The 21253-nt window shown below is 38.9% G+C and overlaps 1 protein-coding gene across 1 annotated transcript in view; it reads right to left on the bottom strand.

Moving 5' to 3' along the window:
- The window catches only part of stt3b (STT3 oligosaccharyltransferase complex catalytic subunit B), a 91804-nt gene that overhangs the window by 32165 nt on the left and 38386 nt on the right, over positions 1-21253 (bottom strand). Inside the window, exons 3-6 of the mRNA XM_020524683.2 lie at positions 19196-19483; positions 12304-12369; positions 10088-10187; positions 2877-2975 (exon numbers count right to left, since the gene is read on the bottom strand). Coding sequence (XP_020380272.1) covers positions 2877-2975; positions 10088-10187; positions 12304-12369; positions 19196-19483 — 553 coding nt within the window. The remainder of the gene's footprint in view (positions 1-2876; positions 2976-10087; positions 10188-12303; positions 12370-19195; positions 19484-21253) is intronic.

The following is a 21253-nucleotide window of genomic DNA, read 5'->3' on the forward strand; positions in this document are numbered from 1 at the left end:
GAGCATAGAACACTTTGAGTTCATCAGGTAGGGATGTACTGCTGTCCATGATTCTGTTCTACTCCGCTTTGTAGCCCATAATGTCGTGTAAGCCTTGCCAAGAATGACGGGTGTCCATATGGTTAGTCTGAGTCTCAAGCTTAATTTGGTATTGCCTTATGCCATCCCTAATAGCCTTCCAAAGGTTGTACCTGGATTTTCTGTATAGGTCATGGCTGCACAACTTGAACGCCTCAGACCTGGACTTCAGTACGGTGTCAATCTCCCAGCTCATCCACGGCTTCTGGTTGGGGAACGTTTGGATTAACTTCTTTGGCACACAGTCAACTGTGGACTTATAAATGAAGTCTGTAATGGTAGTGGCACACTCATTTAGGTTGGTCACTGAATTGTTTGAGGATGTTTGGACCTCTGGGGGGATTTGGTAGCACATTCTTGAAGTTGGCCTGGTTGAAGTCACTGGCAATGATGAACAAGGCTTCAGGCTTGAAGACAATTTCTAGCATTGTATACTTCACTCTTCACTTCTGCATGGCGTTGTAGACCGCTGTCAGGGTAGTGGAGATGAATTCGCACAGCAGGTAGTTTGGACAGAATGTCACCGTTAAATATTCTAGGTTCAGGGAGCAGTGACACATCAGGGTTGCCATATATGGGCACCAGGTGGTGTTGTTTAGGAGACAGACCCCACCACCCCTCGCATTGCCTGAGGACACCGAGTGGTCAGTTTGGTGAACTGAAAAGCCCTCAGGTTGTAAAGTACAGTCAGATGTAGCAGGGATGAACCATGTCGTTGTAAAACAGAAGACACAGCAGTCCCTCAATTCTCTTTGGAAGATGAGTCTAGCTTTAAGTTCATCTATTTTATTCTCAATGGCTTGAACGTTTGCCAGAAGTATGTGGGAGTGGCAGGGGACGGGGGCTCTAAACCTTTGAGTTTGAGTCTCATTTGAACTCCAGCTCGTCCATGTTTCCCGGGTTAATGGCTGATCCCGGATGAGTGAAGTCAGCTTCTCCTAGGGAAGAATCAGTGCACCTGATGGGGTCCTGAGCACCAGTTGTGGCCTTGAACGCTCTGGGGGAACTTGTGGTCTGTCTGGTTGATCTTGGCTGTCGGTGAATGAGGTCAGCTACTCCAGAAAGTAAGTAAGTGAGTGCATCTGATAGGTCCTGAGCATCAGTCGGATCTTTGAGTGTTCCAGAGGGTCTTACAATCAGTCTGGTTGGGGCACCTCGATGTCGGATCACTGCAGTGTCAGGTTTTGTTCCCGTAGCAGTCAGGCCTCTGTTCTGGGTTTCCATGAGGTCGGGCCTGCCAGAAGGCCTTCAATCTCTCTGGGTTTGCAGTAGGCAACAACATAACAGATGGGAGTATAGTGTAGGCAGTTTTAGTTATTCATTTTGGTGTAAGAGGAGACAGGCAGAATAATTTTTATAAAGGGGTGGTGGTCAAAGAGACTTGGGTGTGCTCATACAAGAAACAATGCCATGAATCTGTAAGATAAATGAAATGTTGCCTTTATTGCATGGGGATGCGAGTACAAGGAGGAGGAAGTCCTGTTACAGGACACAGTATTAGTCCTTGCTGTATTGAACGAGTTCCAGTTTGCTAACTTAAGAATAGCTACGACAAAATGTTCTTGCACATATCAATTTTCAAGTGTATCACTGCAGTCAAACATTACAGGGTTGTGGTGAGACCATACTGGACTACTGTGCAATTTAGGTTTCTGTTTAAAGGAACGATAGACATGCATTGGAGATAATGCACTGAAAGTTCATTAGATAGGTCCCTTCAATGAGAAGGCTGCCCTATTATGAGAGTTTGAGTAAATTGGACCCAATTCCCCAGAGTTTATAAGAAAGAGAGGTGATCTGATCGGAGCATAAAATATTCTGAAGGGGCTTGACAGGGTACACACAGGTTTTCTCCACTGGTTGGGAATCTAGAACACAAGTGTATACAGTCAGAGGAAAAGGGTCAATCATTTAGGACTGAGATAAGGAGAATTTTTTCTACTCAAAAAAAGTTATGAATCTTTAGGAGTTCTCTACCTCTTGTTCAAGCACACACCCAAATTTCTCTGAATATCAACGCATCTTATAAAAAATATGCTGCTTTTATATTCTTATGATCAAAGTGAATACCCTCACCTCCCCCAGGTGGATATTATTAACTACATTGAAGGCTGTAGAAAACCCAAATAATATGCTGTGCAGACAAAAAAAGTGCTGTTGAGGACCAATTTCAGGTATGACTGTACTGAATGACACAACTGGCTCGATAGTCATATGGTTTACTTCTGCTTGTGTTTTATGAGCAAGTGTATCTTAAATAATTATCTGTCCTGAAAGAATTTGGAGAGTTTATGTTTTAGATTAAAACCTTGTGATCCTTTCAGATCCACTCAGATTTTGAGTTGTTGTGCCTATTATACATCACCAAGGTGAAACACCGAATAGCCAGAGATTACAGCAATACCTAAACAATTTAATATAATTTTCACAGTACAGTGCATTAACAGTCTCAAAATCACATCAGGCTGCCTACAAGTTGTGTCAGAACTAAAGGTGAATTCTTTGCTTAGTTCTGACTCCACCACAAAAGCACATTTATGATGCCGATTTAAAAAAAAAGCACGCTTGACATCATGAGACTGGGTATACAACGTTCCTTTCTTATACCAACTGCTTTTCTGAAGAAACACAGAAATTAATATTAAGTGCTGGAAGAAACGAACCAAGTGAGCTTGAGGATAATGATTCCTGAATTAATAAAACTTCCAATATTCATCTATCAGACTTGTACAACTTACACTCAGGATAGCAGAATCCAGAGTTAAAGACATTCCATATTTAAAAATCAAGCCACTCACCTGCTGCTGCCATGTGTTCACTGGTTCGAATTGGTTGAAACCCCACAAATGGTACTTGCATTGATAATATTAAGCCCACGATGTAGAAGGTGCTGTAAGCTGTATTAAAAATGAACAATGTTAAAAAAAAAAACTATCATTGCTCTAAATTCAACACAAGCAAAAACGTGCTTCCAATCGGATACGTTTTATGAACAAGGTTATGTATTCAAACTCCAGAAAATCCTCCAAAATAGTGGCACATACAGACTCATCACTAAAATAAAACCTGAAATTAAAAATTATAAGACGTACATTTAGCTTCTGTTACAAAGATTTTTGGAGATGATGGATATGGTGTGTGATATTTTGGAGGAGTTTTGAAGTGGAAAAAAATGCTTTTGTTTCAAGTTTTGTGGAATCTTTCTATGGAAAGTTGGAATTTTTTTTAAGTCAATGAAAAACACATCGAACTTTTTTTTTCCAAATGCACTTCTGGAAAACCACATAACTTTAGCTATTGCTTGTACTCACATCTTAGAAACTACTTGCCTTGGTTTCATGGCTGTCTTGTTTGGATACTGTTTTATTGATGAAAAGGTAATCTCTGCAGAAAGAAACCTTTTTTCCCATTTACCTGGTGCAAGTGTGTTTTAGGTTGTTTAGAAGGGTGCATGTTTATGTTCTAATATTGCAAACTGTGAAGTTAACTATCTTAGCATCTTCATTGAATAGGTTTTATTTTATAACGAAGCAATAATTGTGCTTCTCTAAGGAACCTGGTTCATGGGTATTATCAACTCTAAATCTAACATAGAAATCACATTGGGAACAATTTAAAAATCAAACATAATGGGCAAAGCAATTTAATTTATGTTGTGATCTGTGGAGTGGTAAAACTAGGGAAAGACTGCGTACTCCTACATCGCAGCTGTACCACTTCCCAGACATTTTTTACAAGTAAATTTAAAATATCATGGTATCATAGAATACGAAACCTTTTGTTTTAAACAAGTATGAAGACATATGGTGGTTAGGATTATAACTAGTCTTTCTCAATTTAGCTGCAAATGATTGTTTAAAAATTCAGACAACAGTACAAAACACTTTGTACAGAAATTAGAGCCATCTTTCTTGTGGCAAATAGAAGATAAATTGCTATATTTCTTCTGATACCATCCTATCTATCTATCATATATTTGAAAGGCAGGAATTCTTGGATGCTGCTTTGAACTATTCTTTTTATATAGTTGTGAGGGTGATCCACCTTCATTAAAAGAAAACAGAAGATTGATTCAGTCAGCAGCAAACTGTTTTAAATGTGTTAATGTTGACAGATCAAGGTCAATTAAAAAGCAGAGCCTTTGTTTTTCATGTTGTTGAAATGTTACAGATTTCATTAGCAAATTGAATTTGTGATCAAAGACGTCAAACAGAGGCTCTCTTTGGTCTTCTCAGTTGGATGCAGGAAATCGTATTGCACTGAAAATACAGATGAGCCTCTTGACATTCTGATGTTTAAACAAACACCACCAAAATGGTACCTGATAATTCACTTCATTGCTCTTTGCAGGAGCCTTCTGCATACAGAATGGTTTCTGTTGTCAATCTACAATTGCAGCTGCTCATCAGAGGGACTATACTGGCTATAAAGCAATTTTAACACATCATGAGGAGCAACATCGTGGCTCAGTGGTTAGCGCTGCTGCCTCACAACACCAGGGACCCAGGTTCGATTCCACCCTTGACTGTGTGGAGTTTGTACATTTTCCCCATGTCTGCATGGGTTTCCTCCGGGTGCTCCAGTACCCACCCACAGTTCAAAGATTTGCAGGTTGTGTGTTGGCCATGCTAAATTGCCCATAATGTGCAGGCTAGGTGGATTAGCCATGGGAAATTCAGGGCAACAGGGTGGGGTTGGGGGTGCTCTTTGGAGGGAGAACGTGAACTTGATCAGCCAAATAGCCTGCTTCCAGACTGTAGGGAATCTATGATTCTATGATGAGTACATGACAGGAAAGATACAAGCACAGCTTAATTCCTTTTTCCATTATTATTCTGCGAAATGACACTGTTATTTTAGTAAAACAAAAGAACTGCAGACACTCGAGATCTGAAGCAAGTGAAAACAAACTGCTGGAGAAACTCAGCAGTCTGCCAGCATCTGTGAAGAGAATACACAATTAACGTTTGATGTGGCAAAGTATGGGTACATCATGAATTAATTTAAGTTGCAAGTGCTATTGACATGAGACCATTTTTAAAGGTAATCATATTTGTAGATTTTTTGAATAAATACTATTACAGTAAAATCATGACAAGTTGAATTGCATGGTGCCCACCCACAAATTCAAGAAAGCCATAGAAATGGCTTTGTTATCAGATTTGTCTACAAGTTAAAACATGGTAACGCAGTAAATGCTGGAAAAGGTCTTTATTTTTCAATTTGCTCAGACCTACAATGTTAGTTAGTTCACTTTGATTGTAAAACTGTGTGCAGAGATTATGCATAAAGTGGGATCAGAACGGTCACACTTCATGTTTCCCAAAATAAAGGAATAGGGAACAATAGAAGAACACTGGCCAATGTGTACTGGATCATACTAAATGCTTCAGGAACATGACATGAAGCAGGTTGGTGATGCTGCAAGACAATTTTGCAAAACAAAACTTTAGTTCAAGGAGAATGAGAGGTCAACAGTCTTACATAGTCACAAAAGCCCTGGGACAAGTGAAATGCCCTGAACATTCTCAAACACAATCACATTAGATAGAAGCTCTGGAAAATTGGGCTCGTTTTCAAAAAATTAACACTTTGAAAGATTGCACCAACAGGAGTTCTAGGTTTTGAATCTTTGTTTCACATGTAATTCACTGCACCTTCTAATAAATTAAATCTATTTCTAGATCAAACAGGCTCTTATGAGGCCAACTGTGGCCCCCTTCAGGGAAATTAGTTCATTTCCTCTAGCTTTAAAGAAAATAATTCCCTTACTTTAATTTGTACCACATAGGTCTCCAACAAGCTTCCAATAAAATAAGTCTGAGCCCTGTACCATTTCTGTATTCCAAAGGATTTCCCAGGCCCTTCACAGAACAGACATGGCCAGCTTTGGATTTCATATAAATGGAAGTGGTTTCGAACAGTATGGATTATCCGACATGCAAAAAAGGATATTAAATTGTTAACACTGTCATTGCGCAATGAAAGCATGATATATTGCCCCATGGGAGAAAGCAGAATACCAATTCCCTCCACTCTGCTTATTTCCTGTTCTACGTTACCTGTGGTGGTAATGCTTGAAAAAGTTAAGTGGAGAAAAATGAAAGTGGCAGGGGCCAGGGAGCTAACTATCCACTTTGCAAGCAATAAACCAGTGGGATTAAAAAGTATAAATGGTTCATGCAGGGAGTGCCCAAAGCATTCCATAACTGTAAGGAGACACCCTACAGATGGTAGCATGCAGGTTAAGTGTCATATGCCTGAGTTCTTAAACTTAGCATTCCTGCAAGGAGCAATCAAACTGTGGGCTGGTTAGTTTTAAATATGCTTTAATATTAATAATATTTTAAGCCAAAATTTTGTATCGGTCTTCAGGATGGAGAACACTATAAACATCGCGAAGATATCACATAAGCAAAATGCTAAAGGAAAAGAAGATCTTGTCACAACCTCTGTCAAAAGATAGAAGTATTTAACAAATTAATGGGACAGGAGGCAGATGAGTCACCAGGACCTGATAGCCCGAATCCAAGGGTTTTAAAAGGAAGTGGCTCAGAAATCATGGAGGCATTGGTAAAAATATTCCAGAACTCTTAGGGTTCCAGCAGATTGCAAACCTGTCAAGAAGGGAGACAAAGCAGGAAACTACAGGCCAGTCAACCTAACCCCTTTTGGTGGGAAGATGCTAGAGTGCAGGACATTTGGAAAAGCTTAACAATCAACATCACTCTGTGAAAGGTAAATCACATTTGACAAATTTCCAAGAGTTCTTTGAGGATATAAACAAGCAGAGTTGATAAAGGAGAACTAGTAGATGTAGTGCATATGGGATTAATGGATCTTTTTCAAGTCACTAAGTTTCAAATGGTAGACAGACAGTCATATGGCCTTAATTATTTCAATTTACATTGATGATTTGGAGAAGGGACAGGGTGTAATATACGCAAATTTGCTGCTAATATGAAAATAGGTAGGATGGCATCTGTGGTGAGGACAAAGAATCTGCAAGGGGACATACATCAGTTGATTGAGTGAGCAGAAACTTGGCAAATAGAGTTTAATGTAGAAGTGTGCGGTCTTGGTTGGAAGGATCAAAAGGCAGACTATTATTTAAATGTCTGAGATTCTCTACCTCTGAAAATTGTGGAGGCTAGATCACAAAGTATTTAAAGAGGTAGGAGACAGATTTTTGAAATACTGAAATGTCCAATGGCACTAAGCAGGGGCTGAGGCCTGTGGTAGAACAGCTATGTACAATGTACATTGTACAATGGAGGTGCACGCTTGAGGGGCAGAATGGCCTACTTTTGCTCCAATTGCTTGTCATGTTCTTAATGAACTACTCTTAAATACTTTCTAATTGTGCCAAAGGGTAGAGCTAGGAAGTTCTGTGACAAAGAAAATACACTGCTCTGGCTGATCTTTTAACCTCGTCGGGCATTGGGCAGAGGCTCTTGAAGAAATCGTGCCACTATTATATTTTATGTAAAAAAGGTCCTTGCTTTAAAATATTAAAAAATTCAAAACAACACGATTGGACCAGAAGGCAATAGTTTCAAGGAGATCAAAGGCTGAAATGTTCATACAAAATGTGGGAAGTTTAGAGCGCCAATGTGCTTCAATCTTTGTTTATTCTAAACTCAGTCTGCACCAAATGTGGTGCAGTATTATGCCATATGGCACGGGCATTTTATTTGACAAATTTGTTTACACTTCAGTAAGGATATGTATCAGCTCAAAATGAATTGCGTGTTGTAATTAACTGAGGTGATTATTAAATTTGGCTCAAAGCAGATGAGAAAAATAGCAAATCATCCATAGAATCCCTACAGTGTGGAAATAGGCCTTTCGGCCCAACAAGTCCACACTGACTCCCAGAGCATCCTGCCCAGACCCATTTCTCAAATCCACCTCATCCACAACTCCCTGAACAGTATGGGCAATTTAGCATGGCCAATCCACCTAGCCTGCACATCTTTGGACTGTGGGAGGAAACCGGAGCACCCGGAGGAAACCCACGCAGACACAGGGAAAACATGCAAACTCCACACAGTCGCCCAAGGGGGAATGGAACCGAACCCAGGCCCCTGGTGCCATGAGGCAGCATGCTAACCACTGAGCCACCATGCCACCCTCAATTACATGTTTATATCAAGGTAGAGGTCATTTGAAAAAAAGTGGCAAGTACTGAAAATCTGTACTTTCAACTCAGCTTTTATAAAACTCCATTTTCTATTACTATTGCACGGTATCATTTGGCAAAATAATCACTTGCCATGGAATAAATTATTGGACTTGTTTCCCAAAGCAGACTTATCATACAAGTTCTTGTTCATTAGATTTGAACCATTTTTGGGAACCCTCAGGACTTAAATCATGACACTCAAATCACTTGCCACTGTACTCAAGACACATGCATTCTCTGCTCAAACTGCAGATTTGTCAACCTCAATATTTTTGTCTGCAACTCCTGTCTTATTATCCACCGTTATATAAGCTGTTTTTACTTAGTTCCAGGTTGAAATACTCATTACATCCAATCTCATACATAAATATCATTTGAACTGTTATCCAGTTACTTTTTTAATTTTACACGGCATTTATTTTTGGACACACTTTGAACTCATTGCTACATGGGAATTTAAAAATTAGTGAAACATTCCTTTTATAAAAATGTGAGATTCCCTAACTAGTGCACCATCCGAATGTTATGCATGCATACAATGTCAATGTTTGCAATGCCATCTTCAGGCAAATCAGAATAAAAACAATTCCTTCCAGAGACAATGTTAAAATGTCAATTAACGAACTAAATGTTAAAAATGTTCAACAATGAGTAGACAGTCGGGTTGACATAGGATTTGATGAACAATTTCTTCAAGCTTTGGTTTTCTGATAAGAGAGCTTTTTCTTCAAAACAGCTGTTTGCCAATTTGCCATGAATCTGTAAACAATGCAGTCAAGGGAACTAGCAGGCAGCATTTGGCACTAGTTTTTCTACTGATACAAGTTTTGCTGGGGTGTCTGTCAGATATTGTGTGGGCAACATAGAATAAACTACGTAAGTTAATCAAATTTCCTTCAAATTAACACCTGAAAAGAATTCATGTCAGTCATAATTTTCAAGAGGTCAATTTCATTTTAGCTTGACGTGTACTGTTATTTGCTTGGAATGAGACAACACGGCTAGGTATTATACTTGAGTTTCAATGCCCTTGGAAATGCCACAAGAAATCAAGTGTGGCTGTTGAGAATTGGGGAACCCCTTAAACTAGTGATAACTCAGCATTCCATATTTGGTATTTCTTGCATAACATGCTGCCTCATCTAACTGTTACACTAGTAACTAGCCTTTTGCAAACATAAACACATCTCTATAATGAAAACAGTGAAGTAGTCATAAGAATTATCAAGGTTCTGACTCACGTCAAAGATCTATCAGGCACCATCCTACCCTATTATCAATGTAGTGTACTGGAAATAGAAGGGTTTTTTGGTTCCAGAATGAGTGAAAACTAACCTTCCTTTGGCAGTGGGTAAATGGGTCAACAGTCATCTGACTCAGGAGTAGCTGTTCCATGGCTGTTGGCCGAGAGGGGTTAGACAAGTGACTGGCATTGCATTTATGGCCAGCCACCACAGACCATCACAAAAGGATGTAAGACTAGTGGGAGTGGGAGTGCTCTGCGCCTACTCCTCCATTCTACAGATCGGCTCCAGGAATGAACAAACATTCTCATCTGTCACGGGTCATATATTTCCTTTCTTTGCCTAATCAAATAACGTACTACATCAAAACCACTGCTTCTCAATAAACCAGCAGAAAATTACAAAAAATTGTTGGTTGCCTCTATTAGGTAACCGTGATTATGAACAACCTAAAATCAATATGGTCAACAAAGCATAATTATTAAGTATACAATTAATCCAACTGTCCAAGGCCTAAACAGAGGTATAAGTGCACAAGACAGTTTTTTTGGAACAGAATCATCATGATGAGTTTACTGACCTATATAGATCCTTCTGCTGAACCTCTGCATCAGTAGCAATACAAACACATGCAGTGGAATAAGGTTGATAATAAACACGTAACCACCCCATGCAGACACCTGAAAATCAACGTGCAAAAATAATTAAACCTAAACTTCAAGTTAGATACAAGTAAAACTACAGTGCATGAAAAAAAAATCATTCCCATGATCTACAAGACCTGTACTGAAGCTATGAAGATTTCACAGTAGATTAACCAAGAATAACATATAGCTGTCCCAGTTCATTTAATTATTTCATCACTGGCTTAGTGCTGTCAGTATTTATCTTGCAGGTTTGGGGACGAGTTTTGTCATTTCTCAAACTGAGCAGTAGACAGAACTCCGAAGTTCAGCAAAAATTCTTAGACTTGAGTAATAAATGGATAACTCTTATCCTTCTGTATCACGTCATTTGAAGGAATATGTAAACAATACCATTCAAGCTGGACGTAAAATGGAGGTCAGTTAGCTTAGTTGACTGAACAGTAAGTTTTGAATGCAGAATGATGCTAACAGGACAGGTTTCTTGCTCTAGAGACGATGGAGATTTTCATTTCACATTCTAAAATGTGGATGCAATTTAATTTATTAATGCATTCATAAAGACTGACACCACCTCATTAAATGGAGTAGTCTAATGAGTCACTATTCAACGTCCTTCCTTGGTTGTGCTATCTTGAAGGAAGATTGAACAAAAATGAACCTTCTAAATCTTGAAATATATTTACATAACAAGAGACAAATAAAAAATCAATTATGTCAAACTTGTGCTTTCTTGGTTAATATTTATAAAAATTTATAATTGTATGTGTGAACTATTTTGATTGGTCAGTTTAGGGATGTTTCTGATGTAGTTATTTATTGGGCAGTGCCTAGTGCATATGCAGTAAATAGAGACTTCAAGCATGTTGCGCACATGCAGCTACCAACAGTTGGTGGTAAAGCAAGATGGGAGCAGTGATTTTGAGGAGAATGTAAACAGCTTAAGCCAAGGAGAGACCAACATTACCCTAGCTAGAGATTGTTTCAATGAGGGATCAGATTGACAGAAGGGAGGTGATGAAATTATGGATTTTAAGTTGGCAAAATGGAAGGGACAGTCCTACTCAGTAGTATAATTCTAACAGACATGCCTCTGCATAAAGACTCAAGGAAGTTACAAATATAATGTTACTATCAAACTTGAATCCTAAGCAATGATTGTTAGTTGGAAATCTGTTTTCTTTGATGACAAATGTTGAAATTATTAGATAGATTTCAAGGAAATAGAGCATTAATTTCTCAAATAATACAGAGCTTATCAGATATAAATTTGCCTTTTCAACTCGGAAGAAAATAGTTCCTAATTAGATGTTTAATACGGGTGCAGACAGTCACAAGACCAGACTCTACACAACATTGGTATTTATTACCTATGTTCTATTTTTACACATGCAGTTTATGTGGCTTTTTGCAGAGCAAATCTTTGAAAGAATAACAAGAAATGTTGAACTTAAAGAAGTACTGTTGCAACAAAGATACAAATTTGACCACAAACTTTTTGTAGGCCTCCACTAGTTGAAACATAGTTTTGGCCTTACAGAGTGCAATCAGTAAATGAAACTTGGAAAGGAAAAGATTAAAACCTAAGGAATGCTTACAAAGTATAACATTATTAGGTGCATTCCTTAGTTCTCCATGAAATTTTGTTTAGATATCTGTGTGTAATACAGGTAGCTGAGGGAGATATCCAGGTCAATGTGTCCATGGAGAGAAAGGAAAGTGTTTTTGGTAATTATCAAAAGTTGCTACATTTGCACACAATAATAGTGTATTTTGAGGCAAGGATGCTTATATCTTCTTAAATCACCTTTCAGGTCTAATGATTAGGTTTGACCAAACGTACCATAAAATCAAAATACTCAAGGGGCAGGGCACCAACTAGAATGTATTTAGTAAATGTGGGTGAGTCTGGGATTCACAGAGATTCGAAGTTCAACAATGCAATCAGGTTGCTGCATCACCCCTTGAATCTCTGCAGATTAAATTTATTTTTAACAAAGATAGAAGCGCTCTGGGGAAAGGGAAAAGCAGAATGCAGACTGAATACTAGAAAGATTCATTCATTCATTTAAACAATAGAAGTGTAACATATTGAATTATTTTTAGCTTTGATAAAATTCTGTGGAACTGAACCGAGTTCACCGTGTCTCACCATATAGAAGTAGGACAAGCAGCAACATATTGTCCAGAAAACTGAGCCAGTTTTTACAGATTTGACCTGTTGTGAAAAATGCACAAGATACAATTATTAAGAACATCAATTTGAAGTTAAATCTATCATAGATCTTCTCCAACACCTGCAATAAAATTGCTGCACTTTTCAATATTAGAAGGCAACACATACTAGATACATTTTAAATTTGGTTCAAAGCTAGACTTTGAAGGATTCAAGCATACAAACCCATTAATCCAGAATTTATACAAAAAAGTTGCATTATTTATATTACTGAGATGTACATTAGTGGATAACGATCAGATAGTGTCCAGAAAGAGAAAGACTACTACTATTTCTGCTGTTGAATAGTTATCCTGTTATAAGGTTCTGCAATGACATTACCCTTCTATCTATGAAGGACGTTCCACTTCTGTTTGATATGCTGTGGAGGTGCTGGGGTGGGGGTGGGGCAGGGAGGACGACGACAACGATGGGGGGAGAGCGCTTCAAAATTACAATGAAAATGTAAGCTTTCATAGCTGCTGAGTACAAAGTGTGGGTAACAGGATCTTCTGATTCTGCAATCTGAGGTATACAAGGATGGAACATTAAAGTAGCTCATTTTTAATATTAAGTCACTGTGTAAGCTCACCATAAAATATATTTATTTAATCACCTAAAGGCAGTAGAATCAGATAGGCAGTAGTGTGCTAAAACATGTCATTCACTTTAAAAGAAAATCTTCCATATTGAAGATCAACACTAACTCAACTTCATAAAAATGCAGGCCCTGTGCAAGTGCAGTATTTAGACGTTCATATATATCAGCTTTTGTCTCAAAGGAAAAAATAACTTTCATACTGGGGGCAACTGCTTGATGATGTCTTGTCCCCCTCTTAGATATTCAAGTTCACAACAGACTCCTCTCCTTCAATATTAAGAACTGAATTTCAGTGTTTCCTCCAAATCATGTCATACGCAAATTGCAAGTTAGTTTGACTTTCCAAAAACCCAAATGTCAAATGTTCCTGAAGAATATCTTCCTTTAACTAGCCAGTAAGGAGAAAGCATCAACTGATCCCTGCAATTGAGTTTTTTCCTTTTTATCTGTATTTTGAAATGATTTATTATTGTCACATGTTCCTAGGTACAGTAAAATGTTTTGTTTTGTGTGCAGTAAAGGCAGATCATATATACAAAGATGATAGGGTGATTGAACAGAGTGAGGAAAACAAAGTTACCCCTGCAAAGAAGGTGCACAAAAAGCAAGATCAACATTAGATTTGAAATTTGAGGTCCATTCAGAAGTCTAACAACAGCGGGGAAGAAGTTGCTCTTGAACCTGTGGCTACACGTAATTAAGCTTGTGTATCTTATACCTAATAGAAGAGATTATAACCGGGGGAGGGGTTTTGACGATGCTGGCCTTCCGAGGCAGCGAGAAGTGTAGGTGGAGTCAAGGTTGGCTCGCATGATAGGCTGGGCTGTGTTCACAACTCTCTGTAGTTTCTTACAGTCGTGGGAAGAGCATTGCCACACCAAGCCATGATGCATTCAGATAGAATGCTGTGATACATCTATAAAATTGGTGAGAGTCCTTGCATGCCGAATTTCCTTAGAGTCCCGAGGATGATGATGAGTTGTTATGCCTTCTTGGCCATCACATCAACGTGGGTGGTCCAGGACAGATTGTTGGTGATCGTCACTCCAAAAAACTTGACTCTCAACCATCTCCACCTCAGCTCCATTGATGTAGATAGGGACGTGCCCTCCTCCTTGTTTCCTGAAGTCAAGGATCAGGTCTTCAGTTTTGCTGACATTGATGGAGAAATTGTTATTTTTACACCATCCAACCAAGCACACACTCTCTTTCCTGTATTCTGTCTCATCATTGTTTGATATCTGGCCTACATCAGCGGTGTCATCAACGATCTTGTAAATAGAGATAAATTTGGCCACATAGTCATGAGTGTACACGGAGTACAGTAAGGGGCATTTTCAATCCCATGCAAGTTATATTAAAAAAAAATCAGGCAAGGCTATCTGAAAAAGTGTAAAGTTTCAACTAATAAAACAGTTAAAAGTTAAGGAAATTGCAAAACATATATCAAAGAGATAACAAATTTAACTGTTCAAATTTACTTTCTTGAAAAGAGGACAGTAAAACTGCTGTAACAATTATTAATGTGCATATGGTGAGGCAAAGTGCTATTTAGAGGGCCAAGTTTTGGATTCCCAACGAAGGATGGAAACTAAGGAGTGATATAATGGCTTAGACAAAAGAAAAAAGTGAATGTGGAGACAGAACATTAATGATGGCAACAAATGACAAATAACCTCTCACCATAAAGTGGCATTAGACATTAAAATCCCAATCACTGGCACTTCTGCCACAGCTCATGGCTCCTATCCACAAGGATGCTCCTTCAGAGATAGTAGGAACTACAGATGCTGGAGAATCTGAGATAACAAGGTGTAGAGCTGGATGAACACAGCAGGCCAAGCAGCATTTCAGGAGCAGGAAAGCTGACTTTTCGGGCCTAGACCCTTCTTCAGAAATGGGGGAGGGGAAGGGGGTTCTGAAATAAATAGGGAGAGAGGGGGAGGCGGATAGAAGATGGATAGAGAAAAAGATAGGTGGAGAGGAGACAGACAGGTCGAAGAGGCGGGGATGGAGCCAGTAAACGTGAGTGTAGGTGGGGAATTAGGGAGGGGATAGGTCAGTCCAGCGAGGACGGACAGGTCAAGGGGGCAGGATGAGGCTTGAGGTGTGAGGAGGGGATAGGTGGGAGGAAGGACAGGTTAGGGAGGCAGGGACAAGCTGGGCTGGTTTTGGGATGCGGTAGCAGGAGGGGAGATTTTGAAGCTTGTGAAGTCCACATTGATACCGTTGGGCTGCAGGGTTCCCAAGCGGAATATGAGGTGATGTTCCTGCAACCTTTGGGTGGCATCGTTGTGGCACTGTAGGAGGCCCAGGATGGACATGGCATCTGAGGAATGGGAGGGGGAGTTGAAATGGTTCGCGACTGGGAGGTGCAGTTGTAGCTTTCATGGTAACAAGGATCTCATTTGATATGTGCCATGTTTTATGACTATTGTACCCTTCAGGAGGGTTTTTGGCCAGACATCCATAAAATTTTCGTATCAGATACTGCAGCCAAAAGATTTGCCCGCATGCCACGACAACGTTAAGTCTGAATGGTGTACCTTGAAACGTTGTGCAGGTAAAGAACTTTTCTAGATTTATCTTCCTCCCACCACACCCCCAATTCATGGGGATCCTAAAGACCTCTATTAACATGCCCCATTACCCCCATCTCCAAAACACAAAATCAACAGTGAAGCACCAGGACAGATGGCTCTTTCTTATGTGAAAGCCTTCAATTAGGAATCATCCTCAATGCCTCGAACTGGAACACAATTCTTTATGGCAACCGTGACATGAAGGTCAAAACAAAATACAACATTCAGATGTAGCTCTGTCCAGCTGTTATCAATCCAGCATTTTTCTCTGGCTTTCTTGGTTTCTTGCAACAATGAACAGCTCTAAACACCTGCCAACCAAAACCCCTAGATGCTTTTCCTGCTTAGCTGTATTATTATCTTTCAAGGTGTACACAACATTCTCCCTTCCTCAGATTTAAATGCATGACTTAGCTCTTTTCTTGAATTCCATTTGTACGGACCATCAAAAAAAATTTTAATGATTTCCTGATTTGTCTTTTTGCAATTTACTTAATAACTGATTTCATCCTTAACTTGAGGTGCTCCCCACTTCAGAGGGGCAAGAATGCAGATGGCTGCATGGTACTCAAAAAGAAAAAGTACCAGAAGAGTAAGAGGACAGTGCAAGATGGGGCCCAACAACTACAGCTCACTACTGACACAGTTTGAGCATGGAATGTGCAATCAGATAGCAAAAGAAGTTAACAAAGCTTGAGTAGGAAAAGGAAATTTGTTCTAACATAACTGATGCAATTGCCATTTAAGTTATTTTTTGACATTCCTGAACAACAGCTATAATCCACTTTAAAAAAAGGAAAATTTGGGTATCTGTCTCATTTTAAAGAAATACAATTTATACCTTTAACTGATCTACCAATGCAAATTTGTGAATCAATTCGACCAAAATGGCTCTTCCTCGAGTACAGAGACTGTGGAAGAAAAGATGAAACCCTGCATTTACTGATTCAATGAAAGAGTCACCCTATGCGGAATCTCAATCACCTAAGTTGACGCTTATTACAGAACTGAAGACTGGTGGTGACAGTCATTAATTTTGTAATGAATGTCAGATGACACCTTAGAAATTGCAGCTCAAATACTCGGTAATTGCTGAAGAATTCCAAGATCAGATACAACATAGAACATTACAGCGCAGTACAGGCCCTTCGGCCCTCGATGCTGCGTCGACCTGTGAAACCAATCTGAAGTCCATCTAACCTAAACTATTCCATTATCATCCATATATTTATCCAATGAATTTGTATTAGTCTTAATAGGATTCCAGAGACATTTAATTGGGAGTGGCAAATGTTTTGTACAATGTCCACTACAATTAGATTCTTCGATGGAATATTGTACAAGGCATATAACACTGGGTGAAGTCCTGCAGGATTCATCATTGGTATTGTTGGTGATGAGTGTTAAGTTGTGACTTGAGAAGCACCCAAATGTTAATAACACTAAACCAATCTCTACATAGTCTACCTTCTTTCCTCCCCTTTCTGGCAATACTACCAGTGTAGTTATATACTTTATTATCAGATATTGTTTCATGGTTTATATCCATGAAGTTCGCAAGAAATTCATTTTCATTCAACTTTTCGTCTATGCCACTGACACTGAAAAACTTCTTGTAGTAGTCTGATACAACAGAGTGGCTTGCCAGGCCATTTCAAAAGGGCAGTTCGGAATTAGCCATATTGCTATGAGCCATAAGTAGACCAAACCAGGCAGGAGCGATAGATTTCCTTCCCTGAAAGAAGAGTGATAAATAGTGAGGATTTTTTAAATTGTGAATTGTGCAAGGATTTTATAGAATTACTGAAGCATTGTGGTGCAAAAGCTCATTGTGACTGCTTTGTCTCTCCAAATAAATGTCATGACCTAGTGCCACCTTCTGGCCTATTTCTCATACCCTTGCACACTGGATAATTTAAATAGAAATAAGATCCTCTTGAATTCCTCCATGGAACACCACACTTCCAGGCAGTGCATTCCAAACCTAAACAACCATGAAAAAGTTTTTTTTCATACATCACATTTGCTTCTTTGAAAATCACGATACCTACACACACTCATTCTTGATCCTTTCTCCCCATATACTCTTTCCAGTCTTCGCATAATTTTGAAAACTTCTATCAGATCTCCTCTTAGTCTTCTTCTGTCCAAGAACAGTCTTAACATTGCCCATCTATCTCTGTAGGTGAAGTTTCTCAACCCTGGAACCAAATTTGCAAATCTCTTCTGCACTCCAATGCATTCCATTTTCTTGCAATGTGGCCCTCAGAACCTGTATACAATACTCCAGCTGAGGTCTAACCAATGTCATACAACTTCATCATCATCTCCTTGTTCTTGCCCTTTATGCCTGCATGATGAAAACCTAGGATACTGTATGCTTTATAAACTGTGTCTCCGCCTGTCTTGACACCCTCAATCTGTGCACTTATTTGTACGCAGGTCCCTCTGCTCCTGCACCCTCTTTAGAATCACACCCTTTATTTTATACAATCTGTCCATGGTCTTCTTACCATATGTGTCACCTCACAATTCTTCAACAAATGCAATGGGCTAGCAGTAAATATTACACAATTTGACAGGCAATACGGTTTACGGGCTCAAAATGTTTCACTCTTACAAAATGGGATTTGGTTTAGTTCTTGGATTCTGTTACTGCTGTAATTGCCAGTGATCCTACCTACTATTACTTGGCATGAATGACATACTGCTGTCCTCGGAGGGCTGCCTGAAGGGTTAAACTGGTAACAGTCTTCGAACCCATCTCGTGACAGCATGTTGACTTTGCTAGCCTTCAAAAATCAGGATCTGGTTGCCACTCTGTTTCTTGTGCACAGACTCCTTAGTGTTCACAGGAGGAATGAATAGTCATTAACATAGTTGTCCAGCAGTACCTCTAATTTGGCACATCTTTTGAAAACTCAAGTAGCCAGATTTTCCACATTCATTCTAAGTTGATTTGTGATCCAGATGGGGTTAGGAGCTTGCAATGATTGTTGAAATGGACAAAAATCTGAAAATTGTTAATACTCGACATTTAGCCAGTTTTGCTGTAGTACTTATTTTCACTCAATGTCGCTTCACCAGGATCACAATTAAAAAAATTAAATCCTGGACATTACACTTATGATACAAAAAAAAGTGCAGAAATAATTAGGACTGGATTTGTTAGCTATTTCTAAAATGCATCATTTACATTTAAGTGACAGAGTTCACTTCTCTCGAGAGTGCTTACATCCTCAAGAATCAGAAGTGTTCTTAACTACATTCAGCATTCGCAGCTATAAACATCAAAACCAAACTTAACTATAACAAGTGTTTAGAATTAAACAAAATTACCAGAATAGCCTTGACCACCCGTTACAGTAACAAAAACTTAATCAAATTGATTTAATGTCATCTCACAAATGTTTCCAAAGTTGTAACAATGTCTTTTTCCACACTAATTTATAATTTAATTTGGTACCAAGGAACATTTTATTCAAACGGAAGTGTCAACATTTCGACAGCTTGTTCTAATTTAAATTCCACTCACCAGCTCCCCACCAGTACCCACCACCCATCTCCCATCCTACAAAACACAGGTGATTAATTTTACACGAAAACCACTCTTTGAATTTCAGTTACATTTATATGGATGACTTACCCACAGGTAGTATGTGAATTGTAATGCAAAAATAGCTATTCCTTCATTATCGAATGAGCCTGCCACTGATCGTGATATATAGCCCGGTACAATGGCGATGAAACAAGCAGCAAGTAGTCCTGCCCCTTGATTCCACAGCTCCTTAGTGAGAAGAAATGTTGATATTGACGTAAGACCACTGAACACTGGAGCTAGAAAGACACAGACATCCCGGATGTGGACTGTTATATGAAGTGTATTCAAAATCCAGTGTATACAGCCTGCTGTAACCATCAAGCCAGGATATACCTGCATGAGAAGAAAAAATAAACGTTAATTACGTTGAAATACTTTAAGTTAACTAAATCTCTCTTACCTATGGATTTGTTTTTACATTCCAACATTTAAAAGCAAGCTATGTAATTTAAAAATATACTTGACAGCACAGTTCCTAAAGACATTATGAAACTGAATCCATAACAAGGACACAAACACAATAAAACATCCCAAGGTGCTTCACGGGAGCAATCAGACAGAATGACAGTCAAATGAGGTAATCTGACATTTGACCAAAAGCTTGGTCAATGAGGTTGATTGAAGGAATAAATAAAAGGAGAAATAAAAAGGTGAGTGGGGAGGTTTGGCAACAAATTCCAATGCTTCAGTAGTTAGTTAAACAATTGGCAATAGCATGGCAAAGGAAATTGGATGGAATGAATAGATTTGTGGAGTTACTCGAATCAAAGGAAATTTAAACTACTCACTTTGAAATACTAAACAACTTGGGGTATAGCCATTGTTGACAATGGTACTGACCTCAAATTACAGATCACAATCCACACTAGATCAAAGGTTTTTTGGAGTTGTGAGCATAGAGGTTCCTACTTGGGAGCTAAACCTGTGCTCTGTCCCCCTACTCAGCAGCTAAAACTACTTCATGGGTCAGACAAAACCTGGAAACAGTGAAATGGGGTTACAGTGGGGAAAAGATTTGGGAAACACCCGAGTTTTAGTAAGCTCAGTGCACTTCTACACAAAACTCTATCTCCTTCCTCCATCTCATGACCTTTGACCTTGAAACACTCAACATATGCCTCAAGGAGTAACCTTAAAATTCCATCCACCATTTGAGAAACATTCACAACCAAGTTATTATCCACTTTCTGCATGCTGTTAATTTCCAACAGCTTCATGTACTGGAAGTACAGCACTGACCTCCAGTACGTCAGTCAGATCAAGCTGACAAACCTGTTGCCAGATTTGGAATTAACGTAAAGGAACAGTCTTGCAAATACATGCTAGGCTCCATTTTTGTGTCTTCCATAGACTTCAAATCTTTTCTGGCACATACCACTTCCCTTAACAATTTACTCAAACACATTCCTTCTGTAATCACATTTTAGAACACTTAAGCACTTTTAAAAGAAACTGCTGAAAAAAGAATTTTATCAAAACTTTTCATCTTGCACTCAGCAAGACAATCAGAAAGCTTTAAAAAACTTCAAACAAAAACTAATATTAAACACGAAGGCCACATAAGTGGTTTTTAAAATCATTGTTTTAAAAAAATTCTCGTTCTGAACAAAGATTACTGGACTTGAAATGTTAACTGTTTTCTCTCCATAGGTGCTGCTAGGCCTGAGTTTCTCCAGCACTGTTTTGGTTGGGTTAAAAAAATTACTCTGATTTGCATATTATAATAGTCAACAGTAAATATCTGATGAGGATGTACAAATTAGGCAGTTCAAACTTTGTTTGAGCAGTAAGCACACCAAACGTTTGAAACGAAGTTACAAAGCTGCAAGAGTTTCTACACGTATTAAACTTGCAAATGCCATTTTGAAAATACTCAAATAGTAGACACAAGGATACAAGCATGATGCAAACTGAACACAGCACATTGCATCACAGCCACAGGACAAAGGTGACTTTATCTTCTGAAGAGATGCAGAAGTTTTTAAACTGAGTCACCATTGTTATTTTGAATTGGAATCAGCTGACAATCCACTAGAAAGCAATCACTGGACTGTCTGCATTCATATCTTAAACAGCTAGCATCTGAACAGCAGCAGAGGTCTG

Source organism: Rhincodon typus, chromosome 2 (assembly GCF_021869965.1).
Source record: "Rhincodon typus isolate 14 chromosome 2, sRhiTyp1.1, whole genome shotgun sequence".
Taxonomy (NCBI): Eukaryota; Metazoa; Chordata; class Chondrichthyes; order Orectolobiformes; family Rhincodontidae; genus Rhincodon; species Rhincodon typus.